This window comes from Nymphalis io, chromosome 9, assembly GCF_905147045.1.
Source record: "Nymphalis io chromosome 9, ilAglIoxx1.1, whole genome shotgun sequence".
NCBI classification, from domain to species: domain Eukaryota; kingdom Metazoa; phylum Arthropoda; class Insecta; order Lepidoptera; family Nymphalidae; genus Nymphalis; species Nymphalis io.
Window position 1 is genome coordinate 4425874 of NC_065896.1, and position 14686 is coordinate 4440559.

The 14686-nt window shown below is 32.2% G+C and overlaps 2 protein-coding genes across 2 annotated transcripts in view; one reads left to right on the top strand and one right to left on the bottom strand.

Annotated features, from left to right (window-relative positions):
- Nucleotides 1–154: 154 nt before the first annotated feature.
- Nucleotides 155–1477, bottom strand: LOC126770831 (transmembrane protein 70 homolog, mitochondrial). Its single transcript, XM_050490423.1, has 2 exons — nt 955–1477; nt 155–412 (listed from the first exon to the last, which is right to left on the bottom strand). Exons 1-2 carry the CDS (start codon nt 1402–1404, stop codon nt 212–214), a joined length of 651 nt encoding a protein of 216 aa, XP_050346380.1. The 5' UTR covers nt 1405–1477; the 3' UTR covers nt 155–211.
- A 4936-nt stretch (nt 1478–6413) lies between these two features.
- LOC126770818 (meteorin-like protein) overlaps nt 6414–14686 on the top strand; it is a 28137-nt gene continuing 19864 nt past the window's right edge. The window contains exon 1 of the mRNA XM_050490397.1: nt 6414–6697. Coding sequence (XP_050346354.1) covers nt 6603–6697 — 95 coding nt within the window. The 5' untranslated portion in view covers nt 6414–6602. The remainder of the gene's footprint in view (nt 6698–14686) is intronic.

Here is a 14686-nt window from a genome sequence, read left to right on the forward strand (position 1 = left end):
TTATCATAACTCCTTGGGTGAAATAAATGAAATCTACAGAATTTATTCCCCTCTCAGCTCAGGTGAAGACCATTATGTTTTTTAATTGTTAACATTTAAATATAGCTTAATAATATTATTTATAGCAAGATTAAAGGAAATGAAAAAAAAATAATTAAAATCAATAATTTATCATTTTTATTTCTCTAGTAACTAAATAATAATATGAAATTTAACTAGTTTTATCATCCTCATTGTCCTTGTTTACTCCAAGTTTGAAATCTAAGGGTTTATCATAACCCATTATTTTTGCGTAATAAAGGGGATCTGTGAAGTGTCTGGCCTCAATGAAAAGGGGTTTGCCCTTGGCTACCATGGTTGTAAACATTCCCGGAATATCAGGTACAACCACATCTTCCGCTTTAAAATCCAACTGAAACAATTAAAATATTTATAAAATTACCATTTCTGGCCTTTTTGTAAATACAGAAGTTTTAAAAAGTTAATGTTATTTCAAATTGAAAAAAAAATAAATTATTCTGCTATTGTTGAATATTACTTGTAAAGGATGAGATATAAAAAAAAAATAAGAAAAATCCCATTGAGTTTCTTTCGGTTCTTGTCAGGTCTGAGGTGTTTATTTCTGAATCCGGTGAGAGATTTATAACAATCAATAAGTAAGTGTAACTCTTTTATATTGAATAAAGATTTTTGACTTTGACTTTGTCCACAAAATATACAAATCAATATTATGATATCGGGACTTTGTAGTATTAAACAAAAAATATGCTTAGAGCCATTTCTTTCATAATTGTTTTATTTGCAAAACTTATTTGAGACTCAAGGGCTTAATAGCATTAATAATCACAATTTATTTTTATTAAAAAAAAAATGTTCGCCCTTACTATAAAATCTCTTTTTATGTTGTTTGTATACTAAATAAAAAAAAATACGAGAAAAGCCTTTCAAACTTACTTGCACAGATGCTAAGAAGAAATTGATAGTCGTAGCTTTGTAGGTTAAAGTTTTAGGATCATAGTGAATTTCGGTCACATATTTTTTCGTAATGAGATGCAATAATAACGGTGTAACAAATGTGAAAAACCCTACAACTGAACATAATGCTACTAGCAGAGACGTGCTGCCGATAGTTGTTGCTTCGCGTATTATAATAGGTTGGGCTGCTAAACCTGCCGCACTCGAACTAACTGAAAATATCTTAACAGCTTTTATTTGCGGCGTAAGCGGGCCATAATATATCCGTTCTAGCTCATTTTCTTGATTTACTTTGGTAGCAAAATTCCTGCTGGAATTTATTCGATGTACACTTATAACTGTGGATTTTAACGAAGAGTCTTTGAATAATGCAGGTTTAATCAAGCCCTTTATGTGTAAGCACGCGAAACTTTGGCAAATGCGAATCATTTTAAGTTATAAATGCACTTCTTGAAGAATATTTTTCATTATTTTCTAACTCATGATCGTGTCTGACATTTATGTGAGTGTCAAGTGTCATCTGTCTTGTTATGTCAACCTTAATGGACGGTCAAGTAAAAATTTAAGATAAAAAATTGCGTACAAAGTAATAATTTATGAAAATAATTATTATGTATATTCTACTCATTTCATAAAATCTTATAAATATACGTTAAAGTATATGAATAATTGTGTTATTTCTGTCTTGTCCTTTGATTTTCGCTGTATAAATATCTGGCATATCTGGCATATCTAACCGCTTTAAAATTAAATAAATGTATTTATATTAGTACATTTATTTGTGTATAAATACATTTATTTAATTTTACACAACAAAATCCGGTTTGAAATGTAGAATCTACCAAAAATAATCAGTCAGTAACTGAGTAAAAATAAATCTTAAATATTAGGTAGGTCCTTAAATATGAAATTACGGTTTTGTCGCACTGACTACTTTGATCTGAAATATCTCCTCTTTGGTTAACAATTCCAAATTCAAATTTATAAATTCATTTAGCTGGTACATTTGAGTTTTGAAAACAGTCATTCATTTGTTTTTTTCTCATTATTTTTTCTTTTGCGTCGCTTATTACTGCACAATGGAAGACATGAAATATCGGTATATTTACGAATACGAGTTCTACCGTGGCACCAGTGCTGCAGAAGCAGCTCGAAGGATTAATTATGTGTACGGCGCTGGTGTCGCAAAAGAAAGCACTGTACGTTTTTGATTTCAACGTTTTCGTTCTGGAAATTTCGACCTTCAGAACCAACCCCGTGGACGGTCGGAGACCAAAGTGGAAAATGAAGAATTAAAGGCTATTGTGGAAGCGGATCCATCACAAAGCACTTCAGAGATAGCTGCAGGCTTCGGGGTAAGTGATAAAACTGTATTAATCCATTTGAAGCAAATCAGGAAAGTAAAAAAACTTGAACGATGGGTACCTCATGAATTGAGTTTTTTTTTAAAGAATAGGAAGGCGGACGAGCATATGGGCCACCTGATGGTAAGTGGTCACCAACACCCTTAGACATTGGCATTGTAAGAAATGTCAACCATCGCTTACATATTCAATGCGCCACCAACTTTGGGAACTAAGATTTTATGTCCCTTGTGCCTGTAATTACACTGGCTCACTCACCCTTCAAACCGGAACACAACAATATCAAGTATTGCTGTTTTGCGGTAGAATATCTGATGAGTGGGTGGTACCTACCCAGACGAGCTTGCACAAAGCCCTACCACCAGTAAACTTTGCTCAACCGACACGATAATGAAAGGATTTTAAATCGAATCATTACTTGTGATGAAAAGTGGATACTGTACGATAATCGGGAGCGCTCGTCGCAATTATTATTTATATTAAACGAAAATTGACTCAGAAAAAGTTACTTGTGAGTGTTTGGTGGACTAGCGCCGGTGTCGTTCACTATAGCTTTCTAAAATCTGGCCAAACGATTACGGCAGACATCTATTGTCAGCAACTGCAAACCATGAAAGAAGAATTAGATGCTAAACAACCGAGATTGGTCAATCGCTATAGGCCACTGCTGCTTCACGACAACGCAAGACCACACACTGCACAACAAACAACCATTAAGTTAGATGAGCTACAATTGGAATGTCTGCGACATCCACCGTACTCCTCGGACCTTGCTCCAACAGATTATCATTTTTTCCGGAATTTATATTTCCGGACAACTTCTTACAAGGAAAAAAATTCAACTCCGATGCGGCAGTCCAAACCGCCTTCAAAGAGTTTATTGATTCTCGCCCATGGTTTTTTAGTAAAGGGATCAATGAACTACCTATGAGATGGCAAAAGTGCATAGATAACAACGCTGCATACTTTGATTAATTAAATATGTTTTACAAAAAAAAAATTGACTTTATATTCCTCCCGTACAAAACGCCAATTTCATATGTAAGGACCTAATAACTTATAATGCCACATAAGCCTACTTGCTTAAAGTTTTTTTTGCTTTTCTTATTTTATAGCTATATGAGGTAAATAATTATTATTCATAAACTGCGCTGTCTGTTTATCCAATGGTCAGCTTGTACGCTTGCATATTAGAATTTCACGGGTTCTTATCCCCGGACCGGACAATAAAAGTAATTAGGGCAAGAAATTATCTAGCAATTAGCACCCCTTGTACCTAGGCCCCAGGGAATCGCAATAGCCTTTAAAGCCTCATTCAATCTGTAATCGTGCAATTTTGCCATTTTTGGATATAAAAATTAGTTACTAATATGTGGCCTTACTTACTTTACTTACTTTTTTTACTTACGTTAATAACGTTGCTTAGTGATTGTATAGTTAATCATTGATTTCACTTATTTTGTCATTATTGATTTGGCATACGAAAGAAGAAGACACAGAATTGCTTAACTAATCATCTGCTAAACAACGTTTATAAGTAAATGCTCATAAAAAAAAATATTAAAAAGTTTAACTCTTTTGCTTATGCAACAAAAGTATAAATTAATGACATTTATGTTTTGTGTCATTCATTTTTTCATGCCACGACGGATGTTTATATTCGATAGTATTATACGTTTAAGTATAGTTTTATTGTTAAATAAAAGTCTTATATTGAATTTAGTTTTAAAACAAATAGGCAGCCAACGAAAATTATACATAAAAAATCTTTTTGATATTCCAATTTAATGCTATAAAAATATTGGCAATAATCTTATAAGCAATTCTTGAGTATTTAAATATTTGTAGTAATTATACATATTTTTAATAGCAGCCATACAAACACATGAGGGCTTTTGTTTTAAAATCTTTACAGCTTCTAATATAAACATTCACACACATTAAGCTACTACGGGTTGAAAATGAAAAAGTTATAAAACTAAACTTTTTATTTATAGAAAAATAATATGTTTATTTACATTTGATAATTCCTATGCATTCGTTTCATAAACAATAGATATCTATACAATGCACGTGACGTAATTAGAAAATAGGGCATAGGAATGAGACTACCGGTCCTAAAATTGTTATAGGTACGTTTACTTATAGTATTATTTTTGATATCGAGTACAAGCATGATGACCGAGTGAAGCGCTAAAATAAAATGATTTTTATTTTAGCGCTTACCTACCGCTAATTGAAACCTACTACTGTACGCTAATAAAATTTCAACATTGAGTTGAGGTGTACAATTTTGTATTGTTTAGTTTATCCATGTGTACATCAAATGTAAATAGGTAAAAAACTAAGACGTGATGAAGGGTGCGAGATGCATTATCAACTCAAATTAAGCAAATGAAAATCGATTGAACCTTTCAATCTAAAATTATGTAAATAATTATTAAAAAATTAACTAATAATTAAAAAATAGTTGGTAAATATAGCATATTGTATAAGGAAGAAAAATGCTGTCAAAGATTATCTTACATTTTCTTTGTTTTGTTGTTTTCAAGGATAACACAATCGACAATAAGTACTAAGCTGTAGTCTTTGTAATACAGTTTTGCTAATGTTCATCTAAAAAGTGCGCAAACCGATATCGTTTCTGGTTAAGTCGATACTACTCAAAAATACGAAATGTATATAAACAAATTATTTATTCTGTGTCTTTCTTGAATTTACAATAGATTATAATGTGAAAGTTCAATTAATCGAACTCGTTTTTACATGAATCTGGAAATGTTTCCGATTTGTATATGTATTTAAAATGCAGCTTACTTCTTAAATGTTATATTACCCAAAAAATAAAAACTTAAGTTAAATAATTTTTGAAAGATGTTAACGAATATTAAATTTAACAATAGCTACATAAATTAGAAAATAACGCTTAAAACAAATGGACAGTAAATCATATTTGGTTAGTAAGATAAGAAGGCGAATCAGACCTAAAGTAAGCAAGACTGAATGGCGACAAAGCGGCTATCTTACGTCGAGCAAACATGGGCTATTGATTTAGTTTATCTGAGTGCAAACGTAGGCTAACACGTGACAAGCCCTATCGCCATCAAAATATTTTGTTTCCAAAGAATGGAATTGATAAAAAGCATGAAAATATATTGTTCCAAACTCAAGTAGGAAACATGGAATGCGAGTAAAAAAAATTAAATCGCAAAAGCGTACCGAAAATCATATCTCACTAATCGAACCATTACTTAGCAACAAAATCGGCATTTTAAAATTTTTAACCCATAATTTAGTGTAGGCATTATCTCAAAATGTTATAAAAAAATGCTGGATCATAGTAGAAAAAATGTAGGGTAACCTTATAAATGCATCCAAATAAAGCTTTTAATCGCAAGTGCAAATAAGCTCATAATGGCATAATTTGCTTTTACGATTTGGTTTAGCAAGAATTGAACATTTTTTGTGTTCTGTTTTAGCACAATATATCAACGCAAATTATATATAATTTAAGTATTCCATTTGTTTTAAATTTATTTTATTTTTAATAATAGTCTTAAATTTGTAATTAAAATTATGTTATAGATATTTCATTAAATTAATCTACAGAAAATGGATTATAAAACTCGATAGCTTAAGCTTAATATTAGGTATGGAGAGTGTACAGAATTTATGATATTTTGTATTAGGTATATACGTATTTTTCGAAAAACAAGCACTTAAATAAATACCACAAAACAATAAGCTGTCATAATAAAAACATGTTTATAATTATTGTTATACGTAAAACGGTACCTCAACCGCCTTAAGCTTAAAAGATTGTTGATTGTAGAAGTCCACGGTCTTTCCCGCCATTACGAAAAGCTTCGATATATAATTTTAAGCGGTTTTTTATTTATCAACTCTCCACACCAGGATTTAGGGTTTATTATACTAAATACGATAAGTGTTGAGATGACAATATATACCTGTTTCGTCTTGCGATATTATTATTGCCATCCTTGTCTGCCTTACACGAAGTAATAGGGAAGCTGTAGTAAAGTGGCCTTACCATCTCTATCATACCTTGAAACGAAAGTTAAGTTAGTACAATTTGAGAACTGAAGTAGGGTTGTCGTTTGCGTCATTATCATTACGTTTTGTTTATTTGTGTCAAAACAAATTAAACGGACGAATTATGAGTTTGATAGAGAGAACATTTGAAGCGATGGTGTTGTGATATTAGTTCTCGTGTAATTTTACTTGACTTTATTGAAATTAAAAATGGGTCCAGAGACAGTGTTTTGGACTGTTGTTTTGGGTCTGATCTGCATTGCGGAGGCGGGAACTATTGGTGATCAGTGCGACTGGACTGGCAGGTATGTACTTTATTCGATAACATTGTTCTATTTATACATTTCTTATTTTTTCAGTATCGTTATTATTAAAAGATATATTGTATGTTAATGATAAATAGTATTTTATTAAATAACTAATGTATACAGAGCTGAAGGTATAGTAACAATACATTTTTGTTTATGTATGTACATAATTTAAATATTCACTTTTTGCGGCGTTTGCTTTTAAATATTTGATATCTAAATACATATTTAACTTATTGGAATTATTTTTGAACAATTCCTATTTAACGTTAAATAACACGTCTTAAAAAATCTACAAAATACAAAAAAAAAGTGTAAAATTCAAATCCATAATCCAACTAGACTTTTATTTTTCTTATTAAGAATATTATTAAAATAGATCTTATGTCCATTCTAATAAGGTGCCATTTTGTATTAAATCATCACCGTTTTTATATTCAATACTGGTTTTGTTTATGGAAATGCCCAAAACAGATTTAAGAATACAATATATGAGTGTATTGTAGTAAGCTTACAATAATGTTAACCGTACAATATTACAATAATTTAGTATTTTAATATCATTGCTCAGAATAATTTACGATCACATAAAATCGATTATAAAAAATAATTATAATTTATTGCTCTAATAAGATATTTAAAATGGCGGCTGTATTACAACGACTGAATATATTTTTAAATATTATGAATTATCCTCAGCTTTATCAAGGTTAAATGTAAATAAGAAGTAACAATCTACAGTCAGTAATATGTCTCACTGGTAGGCAAAAGGCTCCTATAAGGAAAAGGTTAAGAGTTTTTTCACTACGCTGCTCTACTTCGGGTTGTTGGATATATATGCGGTGGAATACAATTGAAAAAGACATGAATTACAAGCAAATAAATCGCGTTAAGACTTAATAGTTCTTGCTGCGATTTCGATTTGACCGCGTGATCCACGTCGAAATTCGAGTGTGTCCCCACTAAGCCATCACGGCTTCTTGTATTTGATTATCATAGTTTATATGTTGTATTGTATTCATTGTATATCATACCATCTCTATCATATATCATACTAATTAATATTATGGAGTTTGATTGTTTATTACTTTGCAATCAGAACCTGTACTTTTAGATATATTTATTACCAATATATTAGATAAAACAGATAAAAAAGAAGCAGAACGTGCGTGACTGATTATTAACTTTAAACAGGCCTAGCTTTCAAAATTTCACAAAATTTGAATTTCACCAAATTCAAATTTGGAATTCCTTTCAAAATGGAAAAGACATCTAATTATCATTTTTTATGTCAAATGTTGAAATAAATATAACTTATTACTCATATATTATGTTATTGCTAAACCAGCGCAAACGTTATTGAATTTAACGTAAATGACAGTTTTGCTGTTTTTAAACATCGTGCTGACAAATGTCGGATACTTATTCAGCTAAAATTTATGATTGCAATTATAAACGCAAAAAATACAGATAAAAGGTATAATATGACAAAATTACATATGTCAAGGTATTGTTCGACATTTGATATTTAATTGTACATAGGACTATAAAATATACATTATGCAAATCTTAGATTTTTTTCGTGTTTCGGAAAATAAATCAAATGTTTCGTAAGTAGGATATAAATTCTTTATAGGAATTCTTCGTATGGGTATCTTAGCCTGCGGCGGAGTCCAATTGGCAATTTGCTTAATACCAACCTATTTCGTATTCATTATATATATTGTTGCATGCTGAAAATGAACCTAAAATTGTTGCTAAGTATTTAGTAATTCAAAGATTAGGAACATATTTTCGAATCAATAACATTCAAACGATTCGTTGAAATTCTAAAAGTCATTTAATACTTTAATATAAATGAGGTAATTATTGTAATTTTAAAACTTTCAATAAATAAAATGAACGGAAATCTTCATATAAATCGTGATCGATATAAAATAGATATTCTCGTTTACACTGTCATCTATAAAACGTCTAATGTTAATGAGTTTAGCAAGACTTAAGCATATGTCAACACGTCCGGGACATTAGAAGAAATTAATTTAATTGCTATTGCGCCCCGGAAATGATGCTAGTGAAGGGTGATTACGGAACAAAATCAACAAGTATGGTTTCCCATGTTATTCCCATTTCATTGGGGTAGCGTGGGAAAGCTATGGGAAAACTGTTCTCGTCCACCCTCTCTATTTGAGGACACGTGACCCTTCCGGACTTAAGCGGGGGTGTGGCTATTGTCTACAATGAATTAAATAAAAAGTTGATATTGTTAACTAAAGCTCGACTTCTATTCAAGTGATTTGTTCAGTCTTTATATCTCAGTTATTGAGTTTTTGTATAAACATATCTCTATTATATACTTGTTTATTATTACATAAATGTTTATGATATAAAAATGAGAGAATGAATGCCTTTCTCTGTGAGCCAATAATATTACAGGCACAAGGGACTTCTTAGTTCCCAAAATTGTTGGCGCATTGGCGATGAAAGAATTGGTTACAGCGCAAATGTGTACGTGGGTGCTCTATTTTTCTTCTATTCTGATTACTATCAGAAGACCTATTTGCCAGTCCACTTACCTAATATAATAATAAAATAATATGATTTGTCTGTCAGTCCTAAAAACAATAATGTTATATAGGTTTTGTTAGTAAAAAATATTTTTTTTATTAAACTTTTTACGGCCTCGAGTCTCAAACTTTGATCTTGCATATTATACTAAGATAAATAACACGTGCAGCATCAAATAATTAAAAGAACAATTAATCTAAAAGACGAGACGAGATATAAAACAAAGCGGCGCTAATCATAAAGTGCTCAAAGAATGCAAGAAGAACGTTAACGCGAGAGTATATCAGTGTATTGAGCAAAAAGTACGAGTAAATTGAGTGTCAATGGACCAGCATTGGCCTGTACAGTGGGGCTCAAGTTCATACATTAATATTTATTAGGGAGGACGGAGGGGTCCGGGCTGTTTATTATAATATCCTCTATTATGACGCGTTCGCACGATACGCTGCACTGATTGATAAGTAGCTACGCTAAATTGACAATTTTACTACGCTGTACGTAATGTAATCTGTATGTGTGTTATAGGTAGGTATAAACTGTAAAATCACTAGTAACAGCCTGTGACTGTCTCATTGTTGGGCAGTGAAGGATTCCTCTCCTTATTAAGAAGAAGGATAGATATGTAGCAATTTTTTATCAGAAGGCATCATCGTCAACATCACAGGCTTCCTCACGATGTTTTCCTTCACCGCCGAGCACGAGATGAATTATAAACACAAATTAAGCAAATGAAAATTTAGTGGTGCCTGCCTGGGCTTGAAGCCATTTTCATCGGTTAACATTCACATGTTCTAACGTTGGGCCATCTCGTCCGTATAAGTAATAATATAAGCTCATACTGAAACAAAGATGTATTATTTAATTTGATTTTTTTTAAAATGTTTCTTAATGTTATATCTACGTGCTCAAAGTGCTTGAAATACCACTTGAGCCTAAAAATATCATTACATTCGGCAAAATGATTACATTCGTCAATTAAGACATACACGTCGACATATTTGTACCAAGTTAAATGTCTTATTAATTTGCCCCATGCACTTACATTGTATCCCAAGCTGGAGCGGATGTGCGTAATATCATTATGTATGCGTCATGCATATAAAAAAATAACTTGAAGAAAGTTAATCAGCTTAATGGAAGCAAAAGATTATTTAAATGCTCAATCCTGGCGCCAGCCTACAAATCATTCTCGGCTTTTAACAATGGCGGTTTCTACATAATAGATAATAGACGATAAGCCACGACAAAAGCGACCCTGCTGACATCATGACAAATACCAGTTTTTGTTGCTCGACTAAATGTGTCTACATCCTGGTCTCGTGCCACGTTTTGTTGCATTTTATACATAAGAAGTTGTTACAGAGATGTTTTATCTGATACCAGCGTTATTGTGCTAAAGAAAAAAAAACATTAGAAAATTGTAAAAAAGATTATATATTTAAAACAAATGAAGTAATAAATAGCTTCATCGAATATCAGTGTACATGGTGAAAATTTATTTTACATACTACATTAATGGGTTTTCTTGATGCTGTAAAAACAAGATATCGACGCAAATGACAGTGTCTATGAGAGCAAGCAATTAATCAAGTCGATCTTAACAACACCAACGGCGGAAGTTATAAACGCCTACCACATACTGAACGATCTTTTGCTGATAAAAACAATGATAAAAATGTGTTTGTGATTTTTTGCGGTTTTACTTCCTGAATTTGACCCATATTTAGTATGACCACGAAGCACGGATGTGGCTATCTGTTTACGTATTAAATGATAAAACATCAGATGGTGCGTAGCGCACGTCATGGCCTTGTAGCGTGTAGTCAGTTCAGGACCGCTCCCCATATGGCAGATTCTGTATTAAATAGAGCATTATGTCGTCGCCCTGGGTTCCGGGAAGTTTCCTCAGTTCACTGTCCTTACGCGTACTTGTCTTTTGTATATATATATATATATATATATTTGTCCGAGTCATTAGCGATTCCAAAATGATTCGGCAGTTCATGGGATCGCGACATAGGGACATTTCACATGGGATAAGCCTGGGAACTCCGCGCTTCGTTCCACTAAGAGAAAACATCCATCACATGTTGCTGGATGAAATCACTGTTATTTTTAAGCGACGATTGTTTTTATTCGCTCGCCAATTGGGGGCAATCAGCGACACGTGTTCCGTTCGAGACGCTCGCCTTAGGCAAGTCTATTGAGCTCGTTGAAACTGCCGTGGAATCAAACAATTTATTGACTAGTATATCTTTATATATTGGTTGTATATACCTGTATAAGATGTACTAAATTGCCTATAATAAAATTTCTAAATGAATTACAACAAACGTGCTTACTTAACAATTTTATTACTACATGTATTCGTATAGGTTTTTAACGCGAGTTCCCAAGGCACTTGATAGGGGTGACTATTACGATCATCTTTCGGCTCACGCTGCAGGCATACGTAGAAATATTTTATTATGTGCTTGAAGTTCAATCACAGAGATAACATGTCTGGTGTTACGGGCGTGGTAATACAATACAGTACGCCACATGTCCACCGAGGAATGATGCAGGAATTATTTATAATGATTTCTTACTTATTTTATGTCCATATTATTTGTTTACAAATAACGTTTTGTATAATTTAAAATGATAAGTATAAATAATTATACAGACATGCTATTGCAATTATTTTTTTATGAAATGATTAAGTTATAATCGAAAATAAAACCTCACGTTTTATTGTTGATTAAGAATAATCATTTTGGCCTAGTTTAGGAAAGAAGTTACAACAGCGCTGTCGTGTTTTATTTGAATTAATAGCTATGTCTTTCTATTAGATGTTTATACTTTTAAACCAAACAACAATTTAATCCAAACGTATTATTCAAAAGTTATATTAATTGTGAACGGAATATGTCTGAAGGTTAGCAAATAAAATGCCAAGTCATATAAAATTAATTGTTCAACCCAGACAAGACAGACTATAATTGAGGTGATATTTCATCCATTATAATATGCTCTATTTAAAGATTGATTTCACGTTTATTTCGAAAAAGAAAACGATGATGTAGGTATTTTTAAAAAACTAAAATATTGTAAAAATTACAAGCAGTCAAGCTAGTTAAGTGATGAATAGAATAGAAATACATTATAGCTTATTCATCCCATTGAAATAGAACTTGAGACATGTTTAATTTTTTTATGTAGTTTTATATGTACAAACATTTCATTATATATTTATATCTTTTTGAAGTTAAAACGAAAAATTAAAGTGATAGGAATACAGACGTCGGACATGGAATCCTTTGAATGAACTTAACTAATTACTCGCGTATGTAGGTCGGCGCTGTATCAACAGGTTAGATGAAGCTGTTCTTTGTGATGTTGTTTATTTTTTCAATTTGTTCGCGGAGACGGTTGCTGTTGCTTAACGGTGCTAATTAAAGATCTTACAACAATCGATGTACAAAAAACAAGCCGAACCATCGATGTCGAAAGTTTATGCTTTATGTAGTAATAGAAACGATTTTCTGGAAGCGTAAATAAGTATGTTTATACTTACTTGATTGTGAATAAAAAAAATAAAAAAAAACAAGCGACACTATATTGAAAAGAAGATAGACTATATATATTTTATCGCTTTTCAAAAGAGAGAATTTGGTAAAAAAATTCGGTATGCGAGATCAGCAGGATTCGTTGAATAATGCATTAGTGGTGTCTAGAGCGGTTATTATAGTGGATGCGCGGGCGCGGGCCTCCGTCGCACGAGCTGCATTTTAATGTGTCTCAATCTCCTCGACACAACGACGATTATAATAGTTCATTTTTGAAAGATTCAAATCAATATTTATATGTTGTTCTTCTACCATTGCCTATCAGGAACCACGCTGAGAATGAATGATAATAGTGCCTACAATATTTGTTAACCCATCGGACAAACTATTATTGTTTCAAGTCATGGTGCCCACCAACTTTTTTCCTCAGCAACAATTCGATTGTTAAGACTTTTGAATATGATAATATTTCTTGTTTATGTAAATGACTCGAGCCGGTCTTCGTATACAGCATCAAGTTATTATTTACTTTATAACGTGGCGCGTCGCTAATGAGGCGGCACGGGCTGACGTGTAACTTGATTCTTGTCATGGCGTCCCTCCTGGTTAGCAGACTTGATAATTCTTGTGGACAAGATTTATAATGGATTGATGCCCATTATCTCTTCCGAGTAAATTAAGACAATAATTTTTCATGTAATATTGGACCATAGGAATAAACATCAAAAGACTAATCATATTTTTAACCACATTTATAACCACTCAGAATTGTTCAATTACGAAAAATATCCATTGCCGTAAATGGAATATAAAACCTCTTTGCATTCATTGCCATTTACAATCTTCGCTTATCTGGACACTAAAAAAAGACGTGAGCTGGGACGACCGATTATAATGTAAAAACAGCTTCGCGGTCGTTCCATAACCGATTGCAAATGGCACCCGCCTGAGGCTCCAGTCCACCATTTATAGCCCTTTGCAATCTCGACCGCTAAAAAATAAGCATGAACTGATTTCTTCAACAATTTGATATCTAGCTATCCTTTGCGATGATGGTGTAAGCTTAAAGGATACGACTGTTAGGGATACTTAAATTAGTATGACAAAAAATGGCTGCGAGCCGCGGCTCTCTTTTGAAATACCTACGCGTAACGTAGGATCATTTTTATTTTGTTTATATAATCAGTGACAGAGCTCCCTATTAAATTGAGTTTCTTTGTTTTTTCAACATTGTATGTTAAGGTAACATTGTAAGATATAGGTCATCTATATATATATATATATATATATATTTATATATATATAGATAAGCGTTTGTATCTTAATTATAATTGATAAATACGACTATTCTGTAATGGATTAAAAGCGAAAAAAAATCTTTAACATCTTCCACTTAGGTTTATCAATAAAAAATGTTAATGTGACATTATGGAAGGAAGAAGATTTGTTACCATGCGTCATAGATTAAAAACTAAATAAATGACACCATTGAAAGTGTTCGGAATCCAAAGTTGGTATGTTACGTGTAATGGATTAATAATTGTTATCTACACGTAAATTTCACAATTTCCTGAGAATTTTGTATACGAAATTATAAATTGAATATTTTAACTATACAGATATATTTTGAGATACTTTGACATTTGAGGTCCTGCCATCCCGAAGCGGTTAGAGTAAAATTATGGTATTTTTGCCTGGGCAGGTGTCTTTTGGCTGGTGGCGTAATCCGTTAGGCCTACGCACAAATTCTGGACTGTCTACGTAGTCTCTTTTATTTTCCGTGATAGAAAATGTTTATATTTGCCCCACATCTGCCCATAGTATAAGTCGAGTCAGCACGATACGCGTAAATTCAGTGAGATCAAATCTC

Coding starts and splice junctions, on each gene's coding strand:
- LOC126770831 (XM_050490423.1), bottom strand. CDS start 1,404: ATGATTCGCATTTGCCAAAGTTTCGCGTGCTTACACATAAAGGGCTTG. Junction 413..954: donor TCTTCTTAGCATCTGTGCAA/GTAAGTTTGAAA, acceptor TAATTGTTTCAG/TTGGATTTTAAAGCGGAAGA.